This window comes from Orycteropus afer, unplaced genomic scaffold (assembly GCF_000298275.1).
Source record: "Orycteropus afer afer isolate SDZICR_OR568_19922 unplaced genomic scaffold, OryAfe1.0 scaffold00375, whole genome shotgun sequence".
Classification (NCBI taxonomy): Eukaryota; Metazoa; Chordata; class Mammalia; order Tubulidentata; family Orycteropodidae; genus Orycteropus; species Orycteropus afer.
This window is the reverse complement of record NW_006921962.1, coordinates 725,579-740,656: the sequence shown is the minus strand read 5'-3', so window position 1 is coordinate 740,656 and position 15,078 is coordinate 725,579. Positions and strand designations below refer to the sequence as shown.

General features: G+C 36.6%; 1 protein-coding gene across 1 annotated transcript in view; it reads right to left on the bottom strand.

Moving 5' to 3' along the window:
- PPFIA2 (PTPRF interacting protein alpha 2) overlaps positions 1–15,078 on the bottom strand; it is a 643,396-nt gene that overhangs the window by 225,170 nt on the left and 403,148 nt on the right. The window contains exon 3 of the mRNA XM_007953155.2: positions 3,833–3,934. Coding sequence (XP_007951346.1) covers positions 3,833–3,934 — 102 coding nt within the window. The remainder of the gene's footprint in view (positions 1–3,832; positions 3,935–15,078) is intronic.

Sequence of the window (15,078 nt, the reverse complement as noted above, 5' to 3'; positions counted from 1 at the left end):
CTTAGGCACTAGGCTACCAGAGCTTATATATATATATATATATATATATATACACACACACACACACACACACATACATACATATTTGGAGCTCTGGTAGTGTAGTGGATAAGGCACTTGACTCTTAAATGGAAGGTCAGTGGTTCAAAACCACCAGCTGCACTGCAGAAGGAAGACTGGGTGATCTACTTCTGTAAAGATTTACAGCTTTGGAAACCCAATGAGGGGTCACTATGAGTTGGAAATGACTCCATGGCAGTGAGAGCGAGATATATATATTTAACTACATACTTTCAACTCCCACCAAAAGTTTTATTTATTTATTATTTATTTTAATTTTGGACAGGGCATAGTTAGTTCAAATACCATTGTGCAAGGGAGACCTTTCTAATCTATTGTTCTTGATGTTGCTCAAAATCAGCACAAATGACTCCATCTACTCAAGAGTTATCTTGTGGACTGTTTGTGGGATTCATCTTAATTCACAGGCATATGCCAACTACTCAGTGTGGAGAGAGACATGAGTTTATCAGACCCAGGGAACTAGAATACCCAATTCTACTTTAAACTTGGCATGCAATCTAACACTAATCAAGGTTTCTTTAGGTGTGAAAAAGAAATATTACCTTGTTGCTTTCTTTCCATAGCTAGTAAGTACATGTTCACAGTAAGAAGAAACAAACAGTACATAGAAACTATTATAGAAATGTATAAAAACCACTATAGTTAGCAATATTTATTAATGCATTCTGAGGAAAAAGAGAGAGAATGAAATTAGTCTAATCTTTAGCTTTGGGTATTTTTTTTAGAGAGGAGATAAGATGGTGAGTGGTAGTTATGTAATCAATACTTTGCACAAGGAAGGTTTCATAAATCCATTTTTCTTGAGATAGGAAACAGTAAAAATCCTCCACATCATTTCTTTAAGGAAGATAGAAAATGTTTCACAAATTTATTCATGTTTTCAAAGTATAGTACTTAAAATCAATAGCGTCAGTGCCCATTATCTTAAAGGAACTTAATATTTGTATTTTTCTCATTTTGATTCTTGAATAGCTATTTCAAGTATAGATTGTCACCATGCTTTCTTTATCATCCAGCACTCCTTTGTACAGGCAATGGCCAGATACTGCTGGGCTCCATGGCATGTATTATGATGAATATTACCAATATTCTCTTGCCAACTCTCCTAGTTCTCTGATGATAGTTACAATCAGGAAGAAATGACACACTCCATGCAGACTCTTAGGCAATGGTTCCTCTAAGTGTTAGCAAGTTTTTGACCTCTTTCGTGATATAACTAAAGTAATTATGTTGGTGTCCTCCTGGCTAAGGGCATAGGCTATAGATTTAGCACCCTTAGCCTTCAAATTCTTACTTGCCATGAACTAACTGTGACTTCAATCAAGTTATCTACCTTTTTCTGAATTCATTTTCCTCATCTATAAACCAGGGATAATTATAACATCTTACTCATAGGGAGGTAGAAAGGAATGACAGACAAAATACATACACATCTAATAAAGGAGTCTAGTGTATTATAAAGAAGCTCTGGTAGTGTAGTGCCTAAGGCACTTGACTGTTAACCAGAAGGCTGGCAGTTCAAACCCACCAGCCACTCCTTGGAAGAAAAGTTGGGCAATCTACTTTCGTAGTGATACCGCCTCAGAAACCCAAGGAGGGTTTGCTATGAGTCAGGTCCGACACAACAGCACATAACAACAACAACAACAACAACAGTGTATTATAAATGTGAATATTAGTTGGAAGTTTATTGAAAGATTTACGTTTCTATTTTCATCTTCCTGCTCCTACTTCCACACTTGCTGTACTGTGCTATATTAGGGAATATAGCCTAAGTCGTTAAAATAGTAAACAGTAGAATATTCATTTTCATCATCACTCACCGCCATTGAGTCAATTCTGACTCATAGTGATCCCTTTTTGGGTTTTCAAGGCAGTATCCCTATGGAAGTATAAATCCCAAAGCAGAAATAAATTTTAAATATATATGGAGAAACAGGGTAAGCTACAAATTCAAACAAAACAAACCTACTGCCATGAAGTCAATCAGAGTCATAGTGACCCCCACTGGGTTTCCAAGGCTGTAATCTTTACCGAAGTAGATTGTCTCATTTTCCTCCCATGGGGTAGCTGGTAGGTTTGAGCCGCTGACCTGGTAGTAGCCAAACGTCATACCCATTATGCCACCAGAACACTTTACAATTTACAAATTAAGGGTGGGAAAAATATATAAAGAGAGAAAAGAAAAAATTCATCTGACTCTTAATAACATGATCTAAGCTGTCCTTCGTATACCCTATTAGAGGTAGTTATTGTGACCACTACTAACTCATCAAAGTTTCAGTGAAAACCAGTTTATTATATTCACAGTGTGTGAATTCTTTTTCCCATAAAATAAGGCCCTGATGAAAAAGGGCATAAATTGAGTTTGTTCATCTATCCTTGTGCCTCTTATCAGAGGTGCAAATTCAGTTTGTACAGTTCTGTTTTTATATTACTTTCTAAAGTAAAATGACTATATCATTAATTATACCTTATTTTCTCAGTATTATTAATCATTTATATTAAAATATAACTTAAAATGTTTTTCACCTACTAATACTCTATGGCAAATAACAACAACAACAACAATACTTAAATTGAACTTATCTGCATAAAAATGGTAGTTTCTCATATTGTAGGTAATGTTGTTGTTGTTAGGTGCCATCAAGTCAGTTCTGGCTCCTAGAGACCCTATGCATGACAGAACAAAACTCTACCTGGTCCTGTATCATCCTCACAATCCTTGCTATAGGTGAGCCCATCGTTGCAGTTACTGTGTCAAACCATCTTGTTGAGGGCCTTCCCCTTTTTTATTGACCCTCCGCTTTATATTATGGGTAATATGGCAGCTTATATATTTTATGAAATGTAATGACTTTTTCTCTCCTGAACTAAAAAATATAGCATTTTTGATCAAATTCTGAACATTAATGTTACAGTCGCAAGTCATGGGTTTGATAGAATACATGGATTTCTAAGAATGGAAAGTAGTAAAGTCTATCAGTTTCATGAAATCAAAATATCAGAACTAGAAGTCTCCTAGAGATTCTAGCAAAATGTAAAATGATTGTTTCTTTTAAGTAGTATATTAGGGATGTTTTTCAATGGTTTTCTTTCTTTCTTTTTTTAAGTAGTTTTTGCTGGGGCTGGGTGGGGACCAGAATTCAGGCCCCTAACTCAGCGTTCCATCATTGAAACTCTTACTTCAATCATAAACTTCTCATTCATTGCCCTTCTCCAGCCCCCAATGCCTGTCTTTCCACACTCAGTATAACAATTTGAAAGTTGGAAACCCATTATTGGCATCAAGCCCTCCATTTCTTTGAATAAAAGCAAAGCCAGAAGGAATGAGAACATTTTCTAAGGCAACATAGTGATTTAGTAGCTGAGACTATACTTTGTTGTTGTTGTTATGTGCCGTCGAGTCAAACCCGACTCATAGTGACCCCTCCTTGGGTTTCTGAGGCGGTATCACTACGGAAGTAGATTGCCCAACCTTCCTTCCGAGGAGTGGCTGGTGGGTTTGAACCACCAACCTTCTGGTTAGCAGTCAAGTACCTTAGGCACTATGCTACCAGAGCTCCCCAGACTATACTTTAGGCTTCCTGTTATGAGTCATGTCCTATCTTTCGTTACTTGAACCAAATGTGAGTTAGTGTCTGCATAAAGTCATCTTAAATTTTTTAAAATGCTTATATTCTGTTTTTATACATGGGACTGAACTGTAGATGGAATGAATTCCACACAAAAGTAGTTTTGAACTTACTCTTGTGTTGTTTCTTTCAGCTTTAAGTTCGGAGATTTCTTCTTCCTTTTCTAGAAGTTGTTCCCTGCAGGCATTTAATTCTTTTGTCAGTGCAGCAAATTCCTGAAAAGGGAATACAAATATTTCAGAACACATTTTATATGTGAAAAGAATGTACTTCATCAAAAAGAAAAAATATTCAAAATATAACTTTTCATTGAAAAGAAAGGAAAACTACTTGATGGCTGACCCATACAAACATTTGTTGTTATGTGTTGTCGAGTCAGACCCAACTCATAGTGACCCGTCTTTTGGTTTCTGAGGCAGTATTACTATGGAAGTAGATTTCCCAAACTTCTTTCCAAGGAGTGGCTGGTGGGTTTGAACCACCAGCCTTCCGGTTAGCAGTCAAGTGCCTTAGCCAATAGGCAATAGCACTATGCTATTAAAATATCTTGATTCCATTGTTATCAAAATGTTATTCCATGTTACTTAACATATTAATTTTCATTACTATATGCTGCTTAGATGATTGGATAAAATATATTTGGAAATACATCAGCATACATAATACTGAATTTAACATTAGTTTGATAACATATTACTACTTTGAAGAACGGTCTAGCAATCTACTTCTGAAAAATCGGCCATTGAAAACCCTATGATTCATTTTCTACTCTCACACACATGGTGTTTCATGAGTTGGAATTGACTCCATGGCAGCTGGACACAACCAAGGAAAGATAATAACATTGCTAGAATGCTTTAAGTTTGGCTAATAATGTGAACAGCTCTAAAAATCTTGTACTTTCATTCTTACACAGCAATACTCAGGCAGAATACAGTAAACAATGAAAAGATAAAGAAAAACAAAGCATATCAAATGTGCTATGTAGAGATTAAGTCATTGCCATCGAGTTGATTGCAACTCATAGAGCTCCCCATTGGATTTCCCAGGTGGGATAAAAGGAACCCTGATGGCATAGTGCCTAAGGCATTTGACTGCTAACCAGAAAGCTGGCGATTCAAACCCACCTGCCACTCCTCTGAAGGAAGGTTGGGCAATCTACCTCTATAGTGATAACACTTTGAAAATCCAAGGAGGGGTTGCTATGAGTTAGATGAGACTCCATGGCAGTGGTTGCATTGCATTTGCCTTCCATGGAGCAGCTGGTGGGTTTGAACTGCCAACCTTCTGGTTAGCATTCAATTGCTTTAGGCACTGCACCAATACAGCTACTTATGTAATGAATAAGATATTCATTTTTGCATCAACAAAATGAAAAAAGGAACTGACCAATTTCTTACAAAATATTCAATCTAAGATGTAATAACATTATCTAAGACTCTCTTAATAATTTGTGTATTCCTTAATTTGTGTATTCCTTAGTCTTTCCCACTGAAATGTAAGCTTTGTGTGGGCAGTGAGTTTATTTGATTTCTTTACTTCTATACGCAGTATCTGACACATAGTTGATGCTCAACTGATATTTATTTCCACATTTGGCCATTTTGGTTCTAAAAATTGGAGGTTCTGGCATATTTTTTTCTTCCTGTGGTAAATGAAAGTTTGGAGGAATCCTCACTGATTTTCTTCCTGAGAAAGAAATGATATTTACAGGTGTTTTTACCACTAGGTTGATAGTCTAGAGATGAAAGAATTACATAGTAAGATGATCAAGAGATTTAACTATTTTGCTATTCTAGCTCATACTACTACTTAAAAATAAAATGGAAAGAAGTAAAAAGACCTGTATTATTGTTAAACTCTTTAGAGTGAGTCTCAGTAATAAAACTGCTACTTGTGAAACTCTAAGGAAAAAAAAAAGTATTAAAAAAAAAAAAAAAAAAACTCTAAAATATTGGGGGTTTGGGGAGAGAGAACATAGCTCCAGGCTGTGAAGGCACTGTGAGAAGATCAAATACAGAAAAAGAAAAGTGGGAAAAGACAGATTTGGCTAACTTAACCTCCATGAATGCAGATTTAGTAAAAAATAATGATGTTGATTATGCAAACTTGGGAAATGATTAGGGTTTATATTTTGTTTGCTTAAAGCTACTTATTTTGCTGAGTTTCTCTGAGTGTATTCAGCCCAAGTGGGTACTTCAAAGACCTCAGAAGAGACTGACTCTAGGGCTTAGAATCAAGAGGAAAGAGGTCATTATTAAATTTTGTCTGGCGCTGCAGATAAATGTTTTCTCTGATGATTGTATGCTATCTACTTGTTGATACCCCTTGAGCATATTATTTAAATGGAGAATGGAAATAAATAAGAGTAGAAAAAATGAAACTTTCTGCAGATTAACTGCTTAATTTTGGTGGAGAAAAAAAGAAGAAAGTGACAAGTGACAATACAGATTCTGTATTGCATATTGTTAACATATTGTTAGCTGTCATCAAGTCGACTCCCATTCATGGCAACCACATATGTGTGGACTAAATCTGTGTTCCACAGGCTTGTCAAGGCTGTGACCTTTTAGAAGCATATAGCCAGGTCTGTCTTCTGAGGTGCCTGGTTGGGTTTGAATTGTCAATCTTTGGGCCAGTAGTGGAATCCTCAATCATTTGCAACATTCAGGGACTCCATGACATTTAGCATTTCAAGATTCATGTTGCACTACTGACTCCTTTTCCATGAAACCAGAAGAACTGGATGGTGTCTGGTTGAACATTTTTATCAAGGAATCAACAGCTGAATCCAGGTCATAATGGGAAACAATATGGAGCAGAGTTTCAAATTCTTATGGAATCCTGACTTACTAGACCTATTAAGACTGGAAGAACCACCAAACCTATGGCTCTCAGAAAATATTCAAACCATGAATCAAAATTATCCCCTGAAGTCATCTTTAAACAAAACAACTGTTTAGCTAGATTAGGAAAGAATGTTCAGAGCATTGAACTCCTTTAAAGAATTATGTATATGAGATCAAGTTGACAACAATAACTCTACAGCATAAAGAAGTTTAGGGGGTAGTGAGTCTAAGTTAATGTTGGTGAAAAAATATGGGTAGAGGTAGTGAGAATGAATGGTAACAGAATGTGAACAATGTAACTAACGCTACTGAATTTTACATGTAGAAATCATTAAATGGATGGATGTTCTGCTGTGCAGATTTTCACCAAAATAAAAATTTTAAAACATTATGTAACAATTGATAAACCAATATTAGCACATTATATTTAACTGAAATCTGTAATTTACTTTGGGGTATAATCTTAGTGTTGTACAGCCCTATGGGTTTTGATAATGCATAATGCCTTGCATACTCTATTCTAGTATCATACAGAACAGATTCATTGTCCTTAAAATGCCCTGAGCTCTACCTATTTATTCATCCCTCCCCAACCCCCAAACACTAGAAACCAGTGATCAGTTTTACCTTTTTCATATAGTTGGAATAATACCATATGTAACTTTTCAAATTGGCTTCTTTCATTTAGCAATATGCATTTAAGTTTCTCTCATGCCTTTTCCACTACGTAATTTTGACCATAATTTTATATAATGCATCTTTGGGGTACATTTTGAAGTATCCTTTTTCCTTCTTCTGAAGCATTATATAACCATTAAAAATCTTTTACATGATGCATTTTAATTACTCTATGGAAGTGTGGGAAATAAAAAGGCATGAGGGTACTGCTTCCACACAGAGTAACAAGCATTAGATGATTACATTGTGTGTATCTGGGACAACACTAGATGCAGACATCTCATGTGGATTTAATCACCAAATGTTTTTACATGTTTCCTTTGACATTTCTCATTTGACTGTTAACCAGAAGGCTGGCAGTTCAAACCCATGAGCCACTCCCTGGAAGGAAGGTTGGGTAATCTACTTCTGTAGTGATACAGCTTGGGAAACACAAGGAGTTGGAAACGCTATGGGTTGGAATCAAACCGACAGCAGTTAGAGTTCTTTTTTTTTTTTTTTTAACCACATAACATACTCTCTGCTGGGCGCCAAAGGTATAAAGATGACTTTAGACATAATTGTTATACATGATTGCATTGATCATTCAGAATTCATTTTTGAGATAGAGAGAAGTATTTCAATTACTAAAAAGCCCCCAAAATCTATACTCATGCTGCCATACACAGAAAAAAAAAACAAAAAAAAAAACAACTAGGATACTTTCTTACAGACACTGTGTTGATTTACAAATGACTCTTTGCCACTCTGATTCTTCTGCCTCAAAGGTCTATCTTCTGCCTCTACAGACATTGATTCCACTCCCCTGTTTCCATTTCCACCTTTCCAATGTCTCCTCTCTCTTCTTTTCTACTCTGTTAAACACGCCCTGTCTGGAATGCTCTTCTCCGTTCTTGCTGCCTAACTAACTCATTTTGAAAGCATCAGCTTGCTTCATCAGTGCTCTCTAATACCTTGTCCAACATCTATCAATCTACTTACACTCTTGTATTTATAATAATTGGATTTGAAAGCAAGGTTTTTCGCTTGTTCGTACTTATAGCCTCAGTTCTTCACAAAGTTCACTGCAAAGTGTAGTCAAACTCTCAAAAACTCACTGCCCGTGGAGTCTTATACGACTCATAGTGACCCCTCCTTGGGTTTCCCAGGCAGTATCAATATGCAAGTACATTACCTAACCTTCCTTCCGGGGAGTGGCTGGTGGGTTTGGGGGAGTGGCTGGTGGGTTTGAACAGCCTGCTTTCTGGTTAGCAGTTAAATGCCTTAGGCACTACGCTACCAGAGCAAATTGTAGACACTCAATAAATCGATGTTGTAAGAATAAATGAATGGTTGACTTTCCTTCCATGTTTTTATTTTTATAGCAAAATAATTTTTAAGATTTAACATTAAACTTTTTTTTTCTTCTAAAGTAAAGTTATTAGAATTTTCTCAACATATGACAGATCTTATATCCTTTTTACTTTCTTGTGGTTACTTTAGTCTGAATCTGAAATACTACACTCTATTTGACACAGCGATGGTATTATTGCTTGCCATATTTCATTGCATGTAAATAAAGTGATACAGAGATTATCTAGAAACCACCAATTCCATCGGTTCAAATACTCAGAATATCTTGTTTCCAGGTAAACACCTTATAATTTTATATATGCAATATAGCATGACATACAATAATGCAACTGCTATGTGGAGAATAGTATTTTAGATAAACTCTCTTCTTGGATTCTGGTTGTTTCCACAAAGAAGTCTACACACAAAGTGTGCCTCCATGATAGGAATAGACCAGTGTTAGTGCTGAAACGTATCCTCATTAAAAGCAAAATGTTGTGCTTATGCACAAGGATTATTTAAGCATAATACTTATGTTTAATGCAAAGATAGTAGAATCAATAAGGGACTGTGCATTTGGAAAGTTAAGTGAGGAAGAAGCTCTATGTAACAGTATTAATTCCTCAAAATTCTCAGAGATAAAGCATTTCCATAGCCAAATAGATTTCCAGAATGATACATCCTATATATTGTATTTGGAATTTGGAATTTATGACAGGCATCAGAATATAAGAGATTCTGAGCAAAGTTGGTTTTATTGTAAAGAGTGGGGAACAACCTAGCTTCCCATCTATAGGACAATGTTGTTGTTGTTGTTTGCCATCGAGTCGGCCCCAACTCATAGCAACCCTTCCTTGAGTTTTAGGTGAGTTAAATATAGTAAGTGCATACGGAATAATATGTAATGAGTAGAAAAAATGGGCTAGGTGATTAGGTAGCAACATGGAAAGGTTTCAAAAATATAATTTTGAATGCCCAAGGCAAGAGGCAAGACACACTGTATAATACAGAGTACTGCCAGGAGATGATTGTAGTGAGGGATTGATGTTGGGAGAAGAGTTCATTCATACTTCACCATGTCTGAACTGAGAGGGATCTAGAGGAAGAACTGAATTTGTTTTGAGTCTCTGAGACAGCAAGAGTCAATCAATTATTAACTCCAAACTTACTCAACAAGTATACAAACTAGTCACTGTGTTCTACACTAGTCTACCAATTTATTTATTTTAAAATTTTTTACTGTGATTTGGGTGCAAATTTACAAAGTAGATTCATTTTACCCTTGACAGCTCATGCACATCTGGTTTCACAGCCCTGATTATAATCCCAGCTCATAAAAAGCTCCTCTCATCTCCCTGTGACTACCCCTTCCCTGTGCCCTTCTTATCTATGCATTCCTGTCTGTCCAGCTTTCCTTCTATGTGAACGCTGCCCTTCTGATGTCTCATGGTTGATTGGTCTAAGGGGTGCATCTCCCTGGGCTAGGTATCTGCTTATAGGTCTTTCTAGTGTTGGGTTGAGAGCTAATCCATGGAAGTGAGTCCATTTCCAGGCCCAAAGTATAACATGGGGCCATAATCTCAGGGGTTCCACCAATTTTGATCGCTTTGCAAGTGGTTGGCATTGGGAGCTAGGCACCATCTCATTCTTCTGGTCTTGGGGTTGTAAAGGCTTAGGTTTTTGTGGTCTGTCATATCTTCTGACTAATTGTTTCCAAAAGACTTTGATTTTCTTCTTTGCTCCAGATGAGAGGAGACCAATAGTTGCATCTTAGATGGCCACTCAAAAGCTTTTAAGACCTCGTTTCTACTCACCAAAGTAGGCTGTAGAGTAAGATTTTATGTACTATGTTGTATCAATTGAGCATAATGTCTCCCAAGACTATGGTCCCAAGCCCACAGGTCTGGTGATTCTCCCCTCCAAGGTGTTTGGTTATTTTTGAGAAGCTACTCCAACCTTGTCCTCTGTTACTTCTGTAACATGTGGTTAATTTTGCAGCTCAAGTACATATGTAAGACTATCTTCAGCCAAAGTTATCCTTGGTCTTGGATATATTCCTGTTCACCTAGCCTCACTTGATCTTCTCACCTCTATACATTTACCCATAGCTTAGTGTTTGCTGCCAGTGTAGTCTACCAAATCCTTAATTTTTGTAAGGGGGAAAAATGGGTTTTCCAACTCTATGGACAACTATTTTTTTTTTCCCTAGAATTTTAAAGAGGACTCCGGACCTCAAACACACAGTACTTGAATGAATGAGTGGTGCTTGAATGAATCAGATATAAGTGAATCCCCTGCTCTTTCTTAATGTTTTCCCATGCATGTCACACCCACTTGTATAAACACACATTATTTACTGGGCACTTCCCTAGATATAAAGAGCTCTGGTGGTGTAGTGTCTAAGGCATTTGACTGCTAACCAGAAGATTAGTGGTTCAAACCTACCACCTGCTCTGTGGAAAGAAGACTGGGCAATCTACTTCTGTAAAGATTTACTACCTCAGAAACTGAAAGAGGGTTGCTATGAGTCAGAATTGACTCGATGGAAGTAAATTTGGTTTTGGTTTTGGTCCTAAATGTTGGAGAGATGTCAGTAAAAGAAGAAAATCAAGGGTTTCTCCTATAATACTTATATGTATTTAGACAATCACCACTCATTTTTTTTCCTGCAGGAAAACATTTCTAGCCACATCATGTTGTTGTTGTTGTTGTTGTTATGTGCCGTCAAGTCAGACCCGACTCATAGCGACCCCTCCTTGGGTTTCCGAGTACAGTATCACTACAGAAGTAGGATTGCCCAACCTTCCTTCTGAAGAGGTAGCCTTTGTTAAAAATTCAACTTGTGAAATTGAGCATGAGCTCCCAAGAAAAAGTATAGCAAACAAAGGTAAATATATTTTGCCTGTTAGTATCTTAAATGATTTAAAATGAAATGTATCATTTCTTACCCATCAACACGTCATGAAATCTCTGTGCACTTCTAATTCTAAGTTGCAAGTATCTTAAATTATATGAAATTGAAAGTTCCTCTACTTCAGCTATATTCCCAGTATTACCTTCTTTTCTTTCGTTCTGACCATACCACTTCCTTAATCTATTATTTCTTGAGCACTTATTATATGTCAGCAACTTTGTAAGGAGAAAAGAAAAACAACTTTACATGTATTATGTAATTTATTTCTCATGGCAATCTTATTATTCCCAGAATACAGATGACAAAACTTGGATCCAAGAGAGTAAGTAATACTTACAAGGCCCATGCTAGCATGTGATTGTGCTACTGCTGGTACCTACACCCTCAGACATACCAGAGGTAACCTTTCAATGTTACCAGTGGGTTTCCCTTGCTGGCTGGCATTTTAGCTAAGGATGAACTTCAGTAGCAAAGATGTCCAAGCTGCTAATAATTCTAATGATATCCCTTAAATCTAAAAGTCATTCTCAATTGGTCTCATATGAGAAAGCATATCTTGCTATTTTTCCCTTCATAGATTATTTACACAAAGTACAGGCTCCCTTAGTTTCTGTGTCAGCTGCCATTCATTGCCAGTAACCTGGGCAGGAGAAAGAGAGTATGGATTCAGAATGTCCTCTGCCTATTGCTTCTCTTCTCTTGCCTCTTTCCACTTTGTAAATCAGCAGAGCTTATCAGGCTACTAATCCTCAGATAGATGAAAAATAGCCTATTTTTAAACATTTTCAACTTTAAATTCATGTTTTGATATTTAATATTAAATATAAATGGACTGAAAGAGACTTTTAACTTCCTTCGCTCATTTCAGTTGGCATTTGACTGCTTCTTGAGCAGGTTTAATTGAGTGAAAAGGACTATTTTCTCATTAACTAAATGCTCAAAAGGCCTTGATTCAATAGGTGAATCCTCAACTCAGAAAAGCAGGTCAGGAGAAGATGCATGGCGGAAGAGAAACTGAATCTTTTAGTTTCAAGTCACCGACACCAGGCAGTCTCCAGAGTAGTCTAAGACAATCCCCTCATCATAGTTAAAATTTTAATACTCTTTATCTTTCAACTAAACCTGCATTCTATAATCTTGTAGCACACTTAATTAATGATCGTCTTATTTATGCAGCCACATATCTGAGTAAGTACCGGCTGAAGAACCATGAGAGTAAAGTAGTCAGAGAAAAGAGAAAAAGTAAAAAGTGAATTTAAATTCAGCTTCATCAACACTGCCAATACCCTCACAAATCACACAAAAAGTCTTTTAAGTTCATTCTCTAACTAGCTAACATTCGTGGAAAACAAAAATAGCTCTCAGAAAAGCATTATCGCATGAGAGTGTGCTGAATTGACCATCTAGAATTTAAATTAGACAAAATTACTTCAAAATGTTTTTTGTAATCATTTTCTTAGGCTATGGTTCCAATTTACTATATTTTGGTGTCTCCTCTTTTGAAAATTGAGAACTCTCTTCACAATTATATTTGTAATATTCAGTGGAAAACATTGGTTATTAAATTTATATTTCTGTGTGTATAACTACACATAAATTGACATGTATAAAATGATGTATTTCCTTCCATGCACCACTGAAAATACTTTGTAAAACAAATTTATATACTTCTGAGACAAAACAACAAAAAAGACTTAATACATTCCTTACATTTCATATTTATATGTATCCCAATATTTTAGCCAAGTTATAAATTCACAGGACTCTTTAGAGATACACATTTAGTTTGAAAACAAAAAAGTTATGTGTCATAGAAACTAATACCCCATCATTCACACACACACACACACACACACACACACACACACATACAACTTGCATTATTCTGTTATGTAATCAAATACAGTGCTAATGACCTCTGCTCTTATAATTGCTCCTAGACTCCCATGGACCCAGAGAAAGCTGTCATCCAAAATTACTGTGTGAAACAGCCATGTCTCATGGTCAGCCCTGGGTTAGGAAAATCGCTTGCATAACAAATACAACTTGACAGGTGCAACTGGACCCAAAGTTTTCACTGAAATAATACAGCAAGGTTTCCCAAATTAAAAAGGAAAATGAGATTTAAACTCCATGCAAATTATTTATTGTGCCACCTTTGGTTTTTATGTACTAGCATTTTAAGTAGAGAATTGTGTCTTTTTCTTAAAAACTGAGTAACAGAAGATTATGATAATGCATCACAGTGATCTGGGAAATGAAGATTTATTTAAATTCAAGCATTCTGTAAGAGCCATCTTATGGTAGATGTGGACATAGGTAGTTGGTAACTTTCGTTTTCAAATCCTGACAATCAAAGTAGCTAGAATCATCCAAGAAGTGTATGTTTGTTAAAATCAAACAGTGGTGCTGTAGACAGCTTCAGATTGACTTTGACCTTCCAAGTCATGTTCCTACCAGGCTTCACTCACTGTACTCCTACTGAAATGTGCCTATCTTATTTTATTCCTAATCTGCCTTCTGGACTTCAATTTGTCAGTAAGTGTTTAGAGCTGCCCCAGGTATCAGGTGCACTTTAACAATAGCCTGTGAGAGATGATTCAGTTTCACTGTTGAAGCCTAGAGGGCAGACAGTGTCAAACTGGATCAGCTTGGGAAATATTTAGACACAAGGCAGTATTTTCCAGAACTCCAAACCTGGCTGCTCTGCCAGGGCTGCATTTGCCTTGCATTGGCTCTAGGTACCTTTGTCAGTAACAAAATATTATAAATTATATTTTATCACTCTGGTCCTATAATGATGAACAGAATCCAAAATGGGTACCAGTAATTTTTTTAATTCTAATTAGAAAATGATATTAAAACACTTTGATGGGCTCTTAAAGTTATCCTGAACACTAGGCACTGTCCCTGATGGGTAAATTGGCCTTTCATTCTGCCCACCCAAAGAAATCATGTGTGGCCTGGTACAAAAAGTGCATGCTTTGAAGCAAGAGGGCTAGTTTCACATATTTTTAAGCCCCAGTTGGATAGCTGGGAAATGCAGGTAGTGGTACCTTCTTTTTTGTATTGTTAGGTAAAAATGAGATCATTAGAATAAATGTGACTAACAAAAGTCCTGGTTATAGCAGATGTCAATAAATAGTATATACTTACTAATTTTTGAATCACGTGTGGTTATTCTACATACAATATTGTTTCCTCTCGGGACACAATTTTTCATATTAGGATAGTATATTCCATTAGATGCCACAGGACATGTAGCAATCATGCAGCATTTGTCATTAATGATAACTGAAATGTAACTCGAGAATCACATAACTGAGGCCCACTTACATGAATCGTGCTGTTACTCTCATTGCCCTTTTCTTAGAAGGCCCTGATGTTGTTGTTAGGTGCCATCAAGTCATTTCTGACTCATAGTGACCCCATGCACAGCAGAACGAAACACTGCCTGATCCCGCACCAGCTCCATGATCCCTGCTATACTTGAGCCCATTATCGTAGCCACTGTGTCAATCCATCTCGTTGAAGGCCTCCCCCTCTTTCGTCGACCCTCCACCCTACCAAGCATGACATCCTTCTC